This window comes from Colletotrichum paranaense (genome assembly GCF_030867605.1).
Source record: "Colletotrichum paranaense strain IMI 384185 chromosome Unknown Scaffold_11.1, whole genome shotgun sequence".
Lineage (NCBI taxonomy): Eukaryota > Fungi > Ascomycota > Sordariomycetes > Glomerellales > Glomerellaceae > Colletotrichum > Colletotrichum paranaense.
This window is the reverse complement of record NW_026848969.1, coordinates 982,402-998,366: the sequence shown is the minus strand read 5'-3', so window position 1 is coordinate 998,366 and position 15,965 is coordinate 982,402. Positions and strand designations below refer to the sequence as shown.

General features: G+C 54.3%; 6 protein-coding genes across 6 annotated transcripts; 2 read left to right on the top strand and 4 right to left on the bottom strand.

Moving 5' to 3' along the window:
* On the top strand, window positions 1-1,895 carry CPAR01_12653 (T-complex protein 1; the record flags this gene model as incomplete). The annotated part of the gene is made up of 5 exons (XM_060496908.1): window positions 1-10; window positions 69-86; window positions 146-194; window positions 263-1,379; window positions 1,434-1,895. 5 exons carry the CDS (start codon window positions 1-3, stop codon window positions 1,893-1,895), a joined length of 1,656 nt encoding a protein of 551 aa, XP_060344441.1.
* A 68-nt stretch (window positions 1,896-1,963) lies between these two features.
* On the bottom strand, window positions 1,964-2,965 carry CPAR01_12652 (phosphoglycerate mutase; the record flags this gene model as incomplete). Its single annotated transcript, XM_060496907.1, has 3 exons — window positions 1,964-2,006; window positions 2,063-2,279; window positions 2,395-2,965. 3 exons carry the CDS (start codon window positions 2,963-2,965, stop codon window positions 1,964-1,966), a joined length of 831 nt encoding a protein of 276 aa, XP_060344440.1.
* Window positions 2,966-3,209: 244 nt separating this feature from the next.
* Window positions 3,210-3,446, bottom strand: CPAR01_12651 (uncharacterized protein; the record flags this gene model as incomplete). Its single annotated transcript, XM_060496906.1, has 1 exon — window positions 3,210-3,446. The coding sequence occupies one exon, from the start codon at window positions 3,444-3,446 to the stop codon at window positions 3,210-3,212; it is 237 nt and encodes a 78-aa protein (XP_060344439.1).
* An 805-nt stretch (window positions 3,447-4,251) lies between these two features.
* On the bottom strand, window positions 4,252-6,608 carry CPAR01_12650 (VHS domain-containing protein; the record flags this gene model as incomplete). Its single annotated transcript, XM_060496905.1, has 5 exons — window positions 4,252-5,105; window positions 5,161-5,953; window positions 6,012-6,296; window positions 6,354-6,486; window positions 6,535-6,608. 5 exons carry the CDS (start codon window positions 6,606-6,608, stop codon window positions 4,252-4,254), a joined length of 2,139 nt encoding a protein of 712 aa, XP_060344438.1.
* A 1,830-nt stretch (window positions 6,609-8,438) lies between these two features.
* Window positions 8,439-11,691, top strand: CPAR01_12649 (ubiquitin carboxyl-terminal hydrolase; the record flags this gene model as incomplete). The annotated part of the gene is made up of 2 exons (XM_060496904.1): window positions 8,439-10,721; window positions 10,771-11,691. The coding sequence occupies 2 exons, from the start codon at window positions 8,439-8,441 to the stop codon at window positions 11,689-11,691; spliced, it is 3,204 nt and encodes a 1,067-aa protein (XP_060344437.1).
* Window positions 11,692-13,277: 1,586 nt separating this feature from the next.
* Window positions 13,278-14,956, bottom strand: CPAR01_12648 (uncharacterized protein; the record flags this gene model as incomplete). Its single annotated transcript, XM_060496903.1, has 2 exons — window positions 13,278-14,852; window positions 14,921-14,956. 2 exons carry the CDS (start codon window positions 14,954-14,956, stop codon window positions 13,278-13,280), a joined length of 1,611 nt encoding a protein of 536 aa, XP_060344436.1.
* Between the last annotated feature and the right edge of the window lie 1,009 nt (window positions 14,957-15,965).

The following is a 15,965-nucleotide window of genomic DNA, read 5'->3' as shown; positions in this document are numbered from 1 at the left end:
ATGGCTATGAGTATGTGGTACCCTTCCCTGTGAAATTCATTGTTGCATGCAGCTAACATTATGTCTAGACCTTGATATGGCCAATGGTAATGAATGCCACGATCCGAGCTTCGAGACCACATATACTGACGAAATGACACTGTAGCGGCCGTGATGAAGGACGAGCAAGGCCGTCCCTTCATCGTTGTCAGAGAGTAAGCTCGCCCTCTCTTGCCCTACCCCGAACCCCTGATAAGGAGACCCAGGACTGATTGCCCCCCAGCCAAGGAAAGAAGAAGAGACAATATGGCAACGAAGCCGTCAAGAACCACATCCTCGCCGCCAGAACGGTCGCGAACATCGTCAAGACCTCCCTGGGTCCTCGTGGCCTCGATAAGATTCTCATCTCCCCCGATGGAGACATCACAGTGACAAACGACGGCGCCACGATTCTGCAACAGATGGAGATCTCAAACCACGTCGCTAAGCTGTTGGTGGAGCTTTCAAAGTCGCAAGATGACGAGATTGGTGATGGTACAACCGGTGTCGTCGTGCTTGCTGGTGCTCTCCTTGAGCAGGCGGCAGAGCTGATCGATAAGGGAATCCACCCCATCCGCATTGCGGACGGATACGACCAGGCTTGCGACATCGCCGTGTCGGAGCTTGACAAGATTTCAGATGTCATCGAGTTCAGCAAAGAAGAGACAGGAAACCTGCTGAAGGTTGCACGAACAAGTTTGGGCAGCAAGATTGTTTCCAAGGCACACGACCAGTTCTCTCAGATCGCAGTGGACGCTGTCCTCTCCGTTGCCGACCTGGACCGGAGGGACGTTGACTTTGAGTTGATCAAGGTCGACGGCAAGGTCGGAGGAGCTTTGGAGGATACCATGCTCGTCAAGGGCGTCATTATCGACAAGGATTTCTCTCACCCCCAGATGCCTTCCGAAGTCAAGGACGCCAAGATCGCCATTCTTACCTGCGCCTTCGAACCCCCTAAGCCCAAGACTAAGCACAAGCTCGACATCACCAGCGTTGAGGAGTACAAAAAGTTGCAGAGTTACGAACGCGAGAAGTTTATCGAGATGATTCAACAAATCAAGGATGCCGGTGCCAACTTGGCTCTCTGCCAGTGGGGTTTCGACGATGAGGCGAACCACCTGTTGCTCCAGAACGACTTGCCTGCCGTGCGGTGGGTTGGAGGACCGGAGATCGAGTTGGTGGCTATTGCGACAAACGGTCGTATCGTGCCGCGGTTCGAGGACCTCAAGCCCGAGAAGCTCGGAACTGCAGGTATCGTCAGAGAAATGACCTTTGGCACAACAAGAGAGAAAATGCTAGTCATTGAGGAGTGCGCCAACACCCGCGCGGTGACCGTCTTTGTGCGCGGTAGCAACAAGATGGTGCGTTCCTGACAAAATGTTTGAGATTAAGCAAAAGCTAACCCCCAATGTCAGATCATCGATGAGGCGAAGCGCTCCCTCCACGATGCCTTGTGCGTCGTGCGCAACCTTGTCAAGGACAACCGCGTGGTCTACGGTGGTGGTGCTGCCGAGATTGCCTGCTCATTGGCAGTCGAGGACGCCGCCGCCAAGACCCCTGGCCTTGAGCAATACGCCATGCGCGGATTTGCCGAGGCCCTCGACGCTGTCCCGATGGCCCTGGCCGAGAACAGCGGTCTGAACCCCATCGCGACGCTGGCCGACATCAAGAGTCAGCAGGTCAAGGCCGGTCCTGGAGTCCGTGGCAAGCTCGGTGTCGACTGCATGCAGCGCGGCAGCAACGACATGAAGGATGCATTTGTCATCGACCCCCTTATCAGCAAGAAGCAGCAACTCCAGCTCGCGACGCAATTATGCCGTATGGTCCTGAAGGTGAACAACGTCATTGTTGCCGGGTCCGGCGAGGAAGACTTTTAAAAGTTTATAAAACGGTAAAAAAGGTTCTAGATAGGTCTATGGTGTTTGGGATTATACCAAGCTGTGTACTATGCAAATAGAGAGGCCCCCACAATGTCGAGACCATGATTTCTGTCCTCCCACGCAACGAACCGTCTAGTGCTTGCCCTGCCCCTCTTGCCACTTACTGCATCCAGCCTCTCTCGGGGCTGTACTTGAGATACGGCTCCATTTCACGATAGAAGGTTTGGCGGAGCTCGGCCTGTTGCTCAGGCGTCGGGCGGGTATCCTCGCCCTTACGGCGCTGCCAGCTCTCCTGCGTCTCTTTGAGGAGGGCCTTGGGGTCCTGTCCCGTGGCATCTTCGAATTCGTACGATCTGTACTCAGTGTTTTCCCAGCCAGTTGCTACACTTAGAATTAGTGAACGGCTCCCATCTCACTCAACTCCATGCCATGGGGGTGTCCATAGAAGACATTTAAGAAACAAATAAAGAATCTCGAAAACGAGAAAAATACGTACCCTTCTTGGGAGCAATCCCATACCAATCATCCGTCAAAAAGTGCAAAATGCCACCGTGCGTGACGACCACGACCTGCGCGTCCCCCGACACATCCCCGCCCACGAGCTCCCTCAGCGCCCTCCTCGCCTCGGCAGACCTCGCCTCCAGCTTCTCCAGCGTCGGCTCCCATCTCGAGTCGGGGCCGGCCTTGTCGATCCAGTCCTCGGGCACCCTGCTGAAATCCACGCGGCCGGCGAATTCGGCCTCAATGTCCTTGATGGCTGAGCCGGTGTCGCACGGCGCGTCGGAGACTTCTTGTACCTCGGGCAGGGCGAGGACCTTGAGAGAGGAGCCCGAAGAGTCAGAGGAAGAGGAGTCGGAACCGAAGCCTAGGAGGCAGGTGTAGAGGGTCCGGCGGAGGGGACTGGCGACGAGGTGGGTGATGCGGTCGTGGTGGGGGAAGGCGGTGCGGAGGTCGGCGCACTGCTGTTTTCCCTTTTCTGTGAGGAGGGGGTCGCGGAGGGCTTCGTTTTCGAGGGAGAGGTTGTGGAAGCCTTGGGCGTGGCGGACGAGGTGGATTTGGACTGGCATTTTGTTTGAGGTTGTGGTTGGTTTTTTTGAACTTTTCTTCAGGTATGATGATGACGAGCTTGGGATGAATTGGCGGGGTGGCGGGGCAAGATGCTTGCGTGTATGCTGTTACACAGTGTCTTTGGCTCTAGTGAGAAACAGAAAGTGAAAAAAGTAGCATGTGGTCTAATTGAATCTCTAAATTTCACAATGGAAATGGGAAAGACGGGGTTCTCGACAGATGTTCGGATGGTTCACGATCCAATTATATATAAACGAAAGCTCTAGTAAGTTGAGAGGATGAGCTACGTAATGCGTCCCTCCACCCCCCAATTCTCGGGAAAGTTTCCTTGTTTGGCGTGGGTGTGGGCAATCCGGTGGAGGGAACGGGAAAGTCTGTTAAGCCTGTGTCTAGAAATGACTCAGATGAACCGCCTTTACCTTGGGACGGGCGTCGGAACACACCTAAACTAATAAGCAGGCACCCGAGTAGAGAAATCATGACACCGGACGGGTTCCACGTGGGTTGCCATAGGGGCCTTCTACGGTGCCTTGCCTTGTGTTGGGGCGCTTCGCGTTGCTGGTTTCAAGAATGCTTGAAAGCTAAGCTGCTGTGATAGCGGTCCGCAGTCGCACCATTCGGCGCCGATGACCGGGGCGGAAAGTGGAGTCTCACGCCGCGCTGGCGCCGTGCCGTGGTTGGCCGGAGGGGGTTGGACGCGGGCTTTTGTTGCTTCTTTTGCATGATTGGTCCGGCAAGAGGAGCGGGTGGCCGGCTACCTTACCTCGCCTTACCTTACCTACGGTCAAAAGCCGGTGGAATGGATTTCTACTTCTAGATTTGCTCCCCGGCGGAAATTGTGAGTCAGAAGGAATTATTGCCTTTGACGATGCGCTTTAATATCGTTTGAGAAGGCTCGTGACGGGCGAGGATAATTACAGAGTAAAATAATTAAGAGGGCTACAGTCATGGCCTAGGCACGCAAAGTTGACGTGCGGGAAGCCTGTCTTGGAAATGTACATGTTAAAGGGGGATTCTAAACGTGGTATTCACCCGCGTCCGTGTGTTAGTAAGGGAATGCTAGGTGAATCATCCACATAAGCCCTTGCCTGGATGCTCCGACTTGAGTCTTCACATAGGGTCCATTATCAACATCACAGTCACAAGTTGGACAGTAATCATGATCCAATAAAACTTTCATTTTGTAGCTCATTCTTAAGTCTGAAGATGCTAGTGTCGGGCTCTCCCTGACCCTGAAACGCCGAGAGCTAATGGCCTGCATGCTTCCTGATTACTTTCCTGTCTTTCAAAGATCAATGAGACTCTCCTCCACTGCCGGCTGCTTAGGTGCGTTTTGCGGAGCAGACGGAAATGATTCCTGGGTATATCCGCTGTTGTACTGGCCTTGCCAATGCTGTTGAGGGTGCGCCGATTGCTGCGGTACTGATGGTTGCCAGTAGCTTTGCTGCTGGGGCGGAGCCTGTTGTTGCGTGGGCTGTTCCGGCTGAGCAGGCGTTTGAGTAGGTGTTTGTTGGGGTGGCATGGGCTGTCGGTATTGCACTGGCTGCTGAAGATTCGGGTATGGCGATGGGTTAGGATCCGCGTTCGGCGGAGCAGAAGGAGGTGCGCTAGGCTGCTGAGGGTTGAAGTAATAAGAAGCGTTGGGGTCTGCCGAAGGGGTGCCCGGAGGTTGACCTGGCTGGTTCTGGTGATTTGCTTGAGGCGGTTCGCTTGGAGCATAAGACTGCTGGGGTGCGTATTGGCCGTCAGGTACGGGACCAGCTCCGCTTCTCCAGCTATCCGTTCTTTGAGGCTCTTGGCCAGGATACGGTCCTCCCGGCTGACCAGCCATGGATGCGCGCTTGTCAAAAGTCGCGTACTGAGGTTGTGGAGTGTGCTGCGGGTGTTGTGCGTAGGCCTGAGGTGGCGGTGCGTGGCCGTAGTCCATCTGCTGTGATCCGGTATAGAAATTCTCGGCCAGGCCGGCACCCCCAGGTGCACTGCCTTGCAGCGTAGGGTAAGCGCCAGACTGGCGAGGGGGGAGATTGTATCCTCCCCCAATTGCGTGCTGGCTGTATGCCTTGGACAGGCGCTCTTCTAGCATCCTGTCGTAGTAGCGAACAACGGTGGAAAGTTTGGCATGTAGGTCGAGTAGTGTGTCTAGAGGCTGTGTGAGAAGACAGAGACGGACACCTGGAATTCCAGGGGTACTTACCATGCTTGCTCATAGTCTCGCCGTAAGTACGGGCAAGCTTAGGCCGCAGTGTGCCGATGCTATCGTAAAGTTCTTGGATTTGAGGCTCGCGCAGAATGGTGCCGGGGGGTTGTGTTTGCAGGCGGTCGACGAGAGTTGCAAACAGGTTAATGTTCTCAGCCTCAACCGGTGTTAGCTCGTAATCGTTCTTGGGCAGAGAAAACTGCTGAGTAGGGTTTGGTCCGGGATTCGAGGTGTGCTCCTTCAAGACTGCCGCATGTCTTTGCTTCTGCTCCTCCATATCAGCTAGCGAAGCGGCGATGGCAGCCTTGAGGTCGTCATCTTCCTCATCCGCGCCGGACGATGCTGCAGGCGCAGAGCTGCCGTTGACCTTGGGTCCCGAGGGACCATTGGCCGTAGGTGCAACGTAGCCCTGAGAGTAGCCTTTGACCTCCTCCAAGCTCATAGCTAGCGCCTTTTTCAGGTCCTCGTCGAATGCGTCGTCGACGCGGGCGTTGCGTGGTTGCATGGCCGATGTGCTTCGTGTCTTGTAAGGATAGGTGGGAGATCGGTCTTGCGACAGCGGCGAAGGTGGTGCAGCACCTCCCTTGGCCGATCTGTCCATGAGCTTCGCGTAGCAGCCGTCGTCGACGCGGACGGGCTGCATGATGCCGAGGTGGGGGAGGGGTAGCGACTTGGCCGAACATTGTTGATCGAAGCAGTTGCCGCAGTTTCGGCAGTGATGCTTTCGGTTCGTGAAGGTAAAGGCGGTGCGGCATCGCATGCAGACATCTGAATCCACCCACTCGGGGGGCTTTGAGAAGCTTGTCAGTTTGGGCTGGGAAGATTCATAGCCGTGGATGAGAACCTACCGCGCTGCTGTCGATCATGCTGCTGGAGACGCTGATTTTAGGAGGAAACTGATGACCTTCCCTTTGCAACGTCTTGTAGACCTCTCCGATGTATCCCAGTTCAAGGCGTCCTTCAGTGGCGGCGGCCCAAGATTGTATCAGCTCGAGAATCTTCTGCTTGACTTCGTGGTTGACGGCGGCGGGTCCGACAGCTTGAAGGAGGGAGGTCAGGTTGTCCATGAACTCCCTTGAGGCGATTTCGGCGAGGAAGTGGGTGCCTCCATTCTTTACACACGTGTCGGTGAGCTGCGGGCGGACAGAGTCAGTTCAGTCAAGCGTGATCAGGCAGCAACGATGACCTACATTCAGTGCGCTCAGCTGGGTATTAGGGTTCTTGTTGCCGATGCGCCTCTTCAAGGAGCGCATGGCCTCCTTAGGCTGAACGGTCTTTGATCTGATGACATCAGAGATCTCGAGATTCAGGGCGATATCCTCCCTGTGTCAATGTTAGAAGAGCATGACAACGGATGGCAGACAGTCGTACAAGCTGCTGCCTGTGGCTTTCTCAATTTGCTCGTCCAAGGCCGTGTTGGCCGAGCTGGACCACCAGCCCATCATTTTGAAGGCTGGAAATGTTTTGTCGGGCGGGGAGTGAGAGTAAACAGGCGGCTATCGATCGTCGGGATGGTTTATCTAGCTCGAGAAAGCGGGCGCGCAATCGCGAGGCTGTCGTCGTCTTTGTCGTCGTACGTAAAGCGGGCCAGATGGGTTGCGCGTATGTAGGAGATGTGGATGAAAGGCAAAGAGGAAAGCTTGTGTGTGTGTTTCTAATGGTTGCCCAGATGCGGCAGCCTCAGGGTCGGGTTTGCGTACACAGTAAGGTAAGGCCTAGTTGGAGATGCAGCAGGCCTAGGCGTAGTCGGCATAGGCTAAAGCAGTGGAGGCGTGGGCAGCTGCGGGCAGTGGTGTCGAACACAGACAAGGTCCGCTGGGTTACGTTGGCTTAGTACGAATGAGCAGGGGTTGGAATGTGTCGGGCAGTGGATGGACGGTGGATTTAGAGTCGCTGCCTTGGGTTGGAGGAGTCTAACTACGGATACCTATTGCATCTTCAGGTTGCTGTCGTCGCGGACTCGTGGCTGCTCCGCTTGGAACACGGCCCTGTGACGAACGGAGGTCTCCGCGCTAAACCCAAAGAAACAGTGTAATATTGAGAATGGGGGGAGGGAATGGGATTTTGGCAAGGCCAGCTGCCCACCTCAGCTCGTTCCCGTTTCCCCCAGAGCAGGCACGGAGTACGTATCCTCTATGACGATGGCGGTGGAGCATCTGTGGCGCGTGCCATTTGAGGCTGAACTGGAGGCTTCGAGTTGGGAAGGAGACTCTTGTGAGGTGACTTGCTTTACGCTACTGGGCATGTGGGCTGGCAGCTACGTAATCAAGGGACCTCATTAGATACCTCACACCTACCCAGGCCTGACTCTGCTTCCTGGGAGGCATAGTCACCAACTTCCAGTTTATGCTTTTCCGGCAGGCCTTGAGCAATAAACAATGTAACTTAGTTTCGGAGCAGATACTCTCATCAAACGCAATAAACCATTCAACTGCCTAAAGTGGGCATTCATAAGCCAAGTTATATTGGTTGTGGCGCTGCATGATATATGAGTTGTCAAGGCCAAGGACGTGGATCATCTCCGTCAGTGCAAGTCGCCGCTCAAAACTCGGGGCCGGGTGACTTGAGGTGGGCAAGAAGCAGGGCACTGCCCGCCAGTTCCAGTGCCCGAACCGCTGTTCAGTCCGGATGCGTCAGTGAGATGGCCTCCACTGCGGTGGAAGGTGGTTTATTCCCCTGCTCTGCAGCGCAACGCCCTAGAGAAAGAGTACGGGCCCTGTCGGAAAAGGTACCGAGTCACCCCTCCCCAGCACAGCCGCCGCAACGGTACCGTTTCCTCTCCACAATGTCTTGCTATTGTTGAAACTGTTAGCGCCAGCGAGCGAGGCTGTCCCTCCACCACGGACCATCTGGCTTTCACAGGACCGCTGCGCACCTGCCAATCCAACTTCATCCATCAAAGACTGACATTCTTTCCTTTCGCCCATCCTACCCAACCACACTACGACCCTTCTTTTCGAGCTTCGTCTCAATCTAGAGAACAATGTCTATTCAACCTCGCCCTGCAGTACCCGAATAAACCATCCTACGGCCAAACACAAACCTCTACAAAACTATCTAGTCTGCGTCACTGCCACTCATGACGAACCCGTCGCCAACTATCGTTGCGTCCCCGTCCTATCCTCGTCCTCGTCCGACCTACCTCGACGCCTCCGATTTCCACACTTCCTCGACATCACCAGCGATAGCTTCCTTTCCCTGCATCCGAGCCACCACGCTTACAACGACATGATTCAAGCTCCATACCCGATTCCAAGACATCCATTTCCGTTCACATGAGCTCCACGGCCTCTTCAGCCACCAGAACCGTCCTCGGCGGCGGCGGCGGTCCGGTTTTATCCAACGGCTCCGGATTACATACCTTCGCTATGGGCGGAGATGGGGGCTCTGCCGGCCGCGGCGGCAAGCCCCCGCTGCCACATATAGATGACCTCACATCCACAGCTCCTCACATCGACATGAACCTACCCTTGCGCAAAATCCTCGAGATGGCTGACAACGCCATGCGACAAGCCGAGACCTTTCGTGACTTTGGTCGACCCGATATGGCCTTCAAAGAGTATATCAAGGCCTCCCTGATCGCTGTCAAATACGTGCCTATGCACACCGAGTCCGTGTCGGTCAAGGGCGGCCGCGGGGATCTGAACCGCATTTACACCGCCCTCATGAAGAAGATAGATTCACAGCATGGAAACTTTGAAAAGATCAAGGCCGACATCATTGCGGATAACCAGAAAACGGGCGTAAGACCCACCATATCAAGACCAACTTCCATCAGCAACGGGGATGCCATCCGCCCGCGGACACCGCAAAGCCCCCCGGTCCTGAGCCCCACACGAGCCGAAGCCGGGACGCAGGCCCACGGGTCGCCGGCAACGAAAACGAAGCCGGCGGTTCAACCGAAGCCCCAGTCGCTGCATGGGAACGTGATACGTTCCGGGGCCGGCGGCCCTGGCCTTCCTAAAAGCAAGGCCGCCGAAGACTTGGCTGCCCGTTTCGCCAATCTGCGAGGACCGGTGGCATTGCCCGGTCAGGACCCCCGCATACGGACGCACCCCATTATGCCCCCAAGACCGGCAGGACCAAGAGCGATGCCAGATCCGCCCGAAAAGCCAAAGGTGGCCGTCGTGACAAGCCTACCAGATCTGCCCAAGATGCCAGATGCGATCTACAGTCCGGCCAGGGGGACTGTATCCAACGAAGCGGCTTCACTGCCTTCGAGCACACCAAGGGGCCTATTCAGTCGGACAGGCTCTTCGGCTTCTATCAATACCGTCGTTGCGGCTAGTAGATCATCCGCCGACTACTTTAATGCCTCCAATGCTGCCGCTACTTCCAGAACCTCTAGCATTTCGATACCCGAGGGCGATTCAATTACTGCTGACGATCTAATGAACTACATCAAAAGGGGCTCCGCAACCCTACAAGTCTTAATCATCGATGTTCGAGGTCGAGAGGACTTTGACGAAGGCCACATACTTTCGCAAGCGGTCATCTGCATTGAACCTAGCATTCTCCTACGAGAAAATATCACAGCGGAGCAAATAGCTGAGAGCATGGTCCTCTCGCCTCCTCAGGAGTACCACCATTTCGAAAGGCGGGATGCTTTCGATCTTGTGGTGTTTCACGACCAGGATTCGGACTCAATACCGCGCTACATCTCTCCCGATATGGACGCTGCTGCTTTATTGTCTCTTCAACGCGCATTAACGTACTTCAACTACGGTAAAGACTTGAAGAACCCTCCTAAGCTGCTACAAGGAGGCTTAGATGCTTGGACCGACCTCATGGGTAGAAGCGCCCTCGCCACTTCACAGACTGCCGGTGCTGTTAGAGCACCCATGGCTCGTTCTCCGTTGAAACCTGCCATCTCCATCTCTAAGCCTAGCAGGAAGTACAAGGTGACGCCATTGAGGCCCGAAGAGGTCAAGCTTTGGGAGGAAACACTGCACCATGCTGAGATTGAGACGGCGCGGTCTCCCGGTTTCATGCATGTGCGCAGTACAGAGGAATTTTTGAGAAGATTCCCTGCGGTAGCCACAGAGCAGGAATCCATGCAGTCGCCAATCAGCCCTGATCGGCCAAACCATGGCTACTCCCAACATCATGGCGATATTTACTCCGAGTTACCATCGCCGCCTACTCGACCCGCACCGGCTGTGCCTCGTCCGAGTTACAGTGGGTTATCGCAGACCCAGGATGACCACGAGGCTCACGCCGGTATTGCCATGGCTGCTCAGGGCCGGAATCTGAAGCAGGGTCCCCTTGCTCGTCCAGATTCTCCCTCGGTCGCAAACACCGCCAAGGATACTTTGCACATCACAGGTCTCAACAACCCTGGTGTGTGGTGCTATGCCAACAGCACAATCCAAGTCCTTCGAATGTCGCCTGGGTTCGGCAGAGAGCTCGCCTCGTTTGAGTGGCAAAACATGTACAAGGTGCCAAGGAAGGCCGACGAGAAGAATGATCACCCTCAGTTGATGTCTCGGATCTTATCCAACTTGTTCCACTGGCTAGAATCTGGCAAGTTTGACGTTATGAAGGCTCAAACGCTTATGGTTTGTCTTGCTCATCCTTCTCAGTGTAACAAATGCTGACTAGTAACAGGACTATTCTCGATCAGTCTGCGAGAAGAGCCGCATCAAGGATAAGGGCGATGAGTTCGGTGGCAGTCGACAACAGGATGCTCAAGAATTCATGTCATGGCTCCTAACCTACCTCCACGACGAGACAAATCAACGTCGAGACCGCGCTGAACCAGACAATATCCCTCCGCCTCAAATGGGGGGCGGCAAATCAATGTTGCAAGGCAGTTACGAGTGGTGGGGTCAATATCAGAAGAAGAACTTATCCATTGTCGACAAATACTGGCGTGGCTTGGAGCTTTCGACTGTGGTCTGCACGCAGTGCAACAACCGCACATACACCTGGTCTCACTACGACTTTCTTTCGGTGCCCGTCAACTCAAAGCTTCACACCCTTGAAGACTGCGTGAGGTCGTTACTCGAACCCGAAATTCTTGCGGACTATCAATGCGACAACTGCAAGAAAAGGGTACAGGGCAGAAAGCAGTCCAAGCTTGCACGGATGCCCGAACTATTCTGTCTCTCTTTGAAACGATTCAGTTACACGGAGTACGGTAGAGCATCAAAGGACAGCAGCAAGATTACGTGGGACTTCAACAAATTCAACCTCGACGAGTTCTTTATACCGCCTGAAGAACGCCAGACGGTGGGTCCTCCACCGGACCAGAAATTTGAGCTCCCGTTCGACTATGAGTGCTACGCTGTCATTGTCCACTCGGGATCATCCATCAGTACTGGACACTATTACGCCTATGTCAGAGACTCCAACACCCCCGACCCGGCGGCTTGGTACAAGATCAACGATTCCAAAGTCACTCACATTCGAATCGATGGGACAGGACGAGGGTCCGACGTAAGCGATACGGTGTTCAGAAACGGCAGCAGCGACGTGCCGTATCTTATCTTCTTCCGGAGAAAAGGCGGCCGGTCGACGGGGAGATGAGAAGTAAGTGGTGGTAATAGAGAATTGGAGTTGGGAGAGAAGGATGTCACATGGCGAGGTACTAGAAAGATTCTGGATTATCTCGAAAGCACTTCTCTCATTCCTTCTTTCATGTATAGAACGGGGATGTGCGTATGTTGCTTTCTAAGCATGGCAATGATGTGCGTGTGATTGTGTGTGTGGGTGTGTATTACTTGAGTCGAAAGAGGGGCCGATGTGTTTCGAGCGCTTTATAAGCATGGCGTCTGGGCGGTTTGTTGAAAGCCCCTTTTTGTTTGTGTGAGGGGAATGGGATTCGCTATGAGGCCACGACAGTATAGTTTATACAATGAAAGAGTTCTACATGCGCATCTTGATCGAGAGATATGCAAACTAGAAGGACTTGGTTTTCGGGACTGAGTTGCGATTCGGTTCCTACACGGTACCGGTATGACGGGATCGAATTGTAGGTGAGTCTGGATTATGCTTATCTGTTGAAGCCCAGTTCTGACGTGACCTTGAGCACTGAACTTCAATGTCCATGGGGCGAACCTTGCCCTGCCTGACGTGAAAGAAGCTTGTACGCCAAAGAAAACGTATTTCGAGAAAGGCATTGGAGAAATAAGGTGTCGTAGCACGAGTATCAATGGATCTGGAGTTTCTCGTGGGTAAATTTGGGGTTTGAGTCCTCTTGGGTGATTGTGATTTGGGTCCTTGTGAATGTTTTTGGGTGTACCCATGGGTTTGGGTCCCCATGGATCGAACCCAAGATGACTACCCATGGGGTGTTTTGAATACCATACCTACGAATCATCAAGGATGGGAGGAGACTTTTCTCGACAATGCAGTGGATTATCATAGTAACGAGTGTACCTACACAAAGCCAATGTCCATACCAAGCTCAGGTCGAATATCGGTTGTATGTCTGTCCATTGAACCTTTTGTTCTTCGAGTACGTATACCTATCACAACAAGAATATCCCATCAGTCAAAGCTATACAAGCCAAGCAAGCCACCTTCGCATCCTACGCTACCTAACCTACCCGCCACGCCCACCCGTCTTCCGTCATCCCGAATACCTACGCCTATATTGCAAGCTGTCTAATCCCACACCTAATGGAGCCTCACACCGAGTTTAGCGCCGGGGGGAAAACATCAATTGACGTCCGTAGTGTCCGTAGCGTCGCATAGGTCAAGCACATCACAATTTTTAAGAAACAAGCCACTCATCATCCAATAATTCCCCTATATCCCCCCTTGGTCGATCTATATTGCAAAAAAGAAGAAAAAAAAGATATTGCGAGACTTTGATCCATAGCCTCATTAAATAGTGTGATTTTACATTCGAAAAAAAGGAAAGTTTGGTGAAATGGGGGAGGATACCTATAAAGGAAGAAACGGGAACCCGATCCAAACGCCTCCTCGCCCGGCGGCGCCCTTAATCCCAGTCGATTGACGCCTTTACCCGGGTACCTATCTGGTGGTTGGATTTACATATTTTTTTCATTATACACTAGCCTCCCTCACCTCGAACATTCGAGAATGATGGATAACAATCTGCGTCAAGGTGGTAAGAGAATTCGTAGCGGTGTCATCGCTGTGCTCATTTATGGCGTGTGGTGATTCGGCTGCAAAGGATGCGCTTCCGTTGGCGAAGTGAGCGGCTCATCACCATCCACAAACGCCGCCGCTGTGGCCGCCGCCTCGCGGAGGTCACTGCGTGCAGAAAACCTCCTGATAGACCGCGTGGAGGCGTCAGAGTATCTCCTCATCATGTTCCGCTCGCTAGCCGAAGCCCTGCGCTCCGGCGTGGTCGGAGCCGTCGCCGCGGCCGGGGGTGCCGAGGGCATATACTCCTTATGCTCCTTGGGCGAAGGCTCCTGGCTGCCGCTGCCGGATGACGGCTCGCCGCGCAGAGTCATGGCGTTAGACCATCTCTCGGTGTTGGGGCGCGAAGGCTTGAGCATGAAGGAGCGCCTGTCGGGAAGTTCTTTCATGGGGAAGGGGCTGTCGAGAAGCATGGCTTTCTGCGCGGCATGCTCGTCTTCATATCTGGATGATGAGGTGGAAGGGGGGTCCAGGGGTGTGATCTCGTCGATGTCGGCAACCATCGGGGAGGCGAAGCTTGACACACGCTTGTCATGACCGTCACGGAGAGCTGTGGGCTCCTTGATTGTCATGGCATTCGACCACCTCTCGCTGCCGCGCTTCTTGTTGTTGTCCTTGCCGCCGACCTTCTCGTTCATGTCATCTCCGGCAGCATCCTTGAGCGTCATGGCCGACGACCACCGCTCGCTGTTGCGTCTGAAGCTAGGGGGTATCATCGGTACTGGTTCGATGGAATCCTCATCCATGAGCCTCTTGCCAGCCGTCTTCTCGCTGGAAGACGACCCTGCGATGGAAGCGTCCATGCTGGCCGTCTTCTTGAGAATGTCGTCCTTGCTGACGGCCTTCTCGCTCTGAGATTCGCCCTCGAGTCTCAGGGTCAGATACGTGACGCCCGAGGGGTAGTAGCCCTCCTCAATAGCCCGGGTGAGATCGTAGCGGGCTTGGTCGCTGATCGACCTGGTGAGGCGGAGCTTTTTGATATTCTCAGCGTCGACAGTCTCTTCCCAAGTCTTCTGGAAGAAGAGCGCAATCTCGTTGATCAAGAGAAGGACGTAGAATCCGGCAATGACGGCCAAGTCCTGCACCTGGTGCGTCGTCGGATAGTCGGTTCCCATTCGCCGGAACTCGGGGAATCGCATGCTTGAGCGCTGAATCGTGAGGATCTTGATAATGGTGACAGCGACGCTCATGATCCAGAAAATGATGTTAGCCACCTGCCAGTTGCGAATCTTGCCCTTGATGCCGCGGGTGGCCTGCATGACTGCACATACGCCGCAGCCAGCGAAGACGAAAGGAAGAAGGCCAATGGCATAGCGAATCTCTGCGAGTCTGGCGATTTCCATAATCTCCATGAGAAACACGACGAGTATAGAGAAGAAATAGACGGACAATTGAGCATGCCTCTGCCATTCTTTCTTCACGGTATATCGCTTAATCTTGTCGACGATGAGAACCGGCACAATGAAGTGGAAAAGGGCGAAAGTGACTGTCAGACGAATCCACGCCGGTAAAGGGATGATGATGGTATCGAAGAAACACATCGACGGAAGAGGACTGAACCTCGAGTCTACCGTCTGGGCCGAGCATTAGCTACAATATTACAGGACGCTGGCCAAGGACCATGGAAATGGAAGCAACTCACCAGCCCTTCAGGGCGCATACCACACAATCGCGACATGGTGGCTGGCTACCGCGAGAAAGGAAGCAGGGGGGCTGTGTTCGAAGCCAGTCAGCAGCTCTAGATCGGCGGGAAACAGGACAGGAGTTCATCTCGAAGGAGAGAGGGAAACAGCTGCGACATAACTCTATCTTAATATCATCAATGCCGTGCCGACAACACGTCTCGGAGGTGCGCCTCCCCGCCGCCTCCTTTCAGAGTCTCCGCCAGGCGACAGGAACCAGGCCTCCCTTGGGCGTCTCTGTGCTTGTGGCTCTTGGGGCACGTTGTGTAGGTGCACGCTCGGGGCTTGCAAAAGGGGCGTTTCATTGTTGTGACACTGGTGACGACGAGTATATTTCGAGAACTGTGCAGCAAGGTCGGAGGTCGGAGGTCGAGCGGTCCTGCCGCTGGTGTTAGCTGATTGGTCGCGCGAGGGACGGGAGAGACACGATGGTGGAGGTAATAGTCCGATGGGGGAAGTCCATTCTAGAACTACGATGGCCGTTAGTTGCAGCAGAGGACACCATCTGGCTTTCCTACAACACGGCAGGGCCACTAGATTGCTGCATGTTTACGTGAGTGCAGCGTTCCTGTCTGTAGAGGATGAGGCTAAACACACGGCCCTGTGGTACGAGGGAGTGCCGAGCGGTGCTGTTTTAGTCCCCAAGTGTAAGCCGTTAGACCAGCGTAGATCCCGCTAGCACAACGACGGGCTCGACGCTGGGGAGGCATGTTTATCAAAGCTGACGATGCAGCACACGTGCGTGAATGAGGCACAGGGCTGGCATATTGGGAGGCATTATGGTGTCTGGACGTCTCTGGCTGTGTGATTGTTTTTGTCCGACGTCCTACCCAATTCACACTTATTTCGAGGTTGGCAAAGCTGGCCGCTTGCTGTACCGGGATGAGGGGCCCGAATGGATCTCCGACTAGGAGACAAGTTCCCTCGAGGACCGGATTCTTGATCGGGTCCGTCTGAACGCTCGGCCCGCATCGAGAGGAGAGATAAAGTGTGTGTGTAAGATTG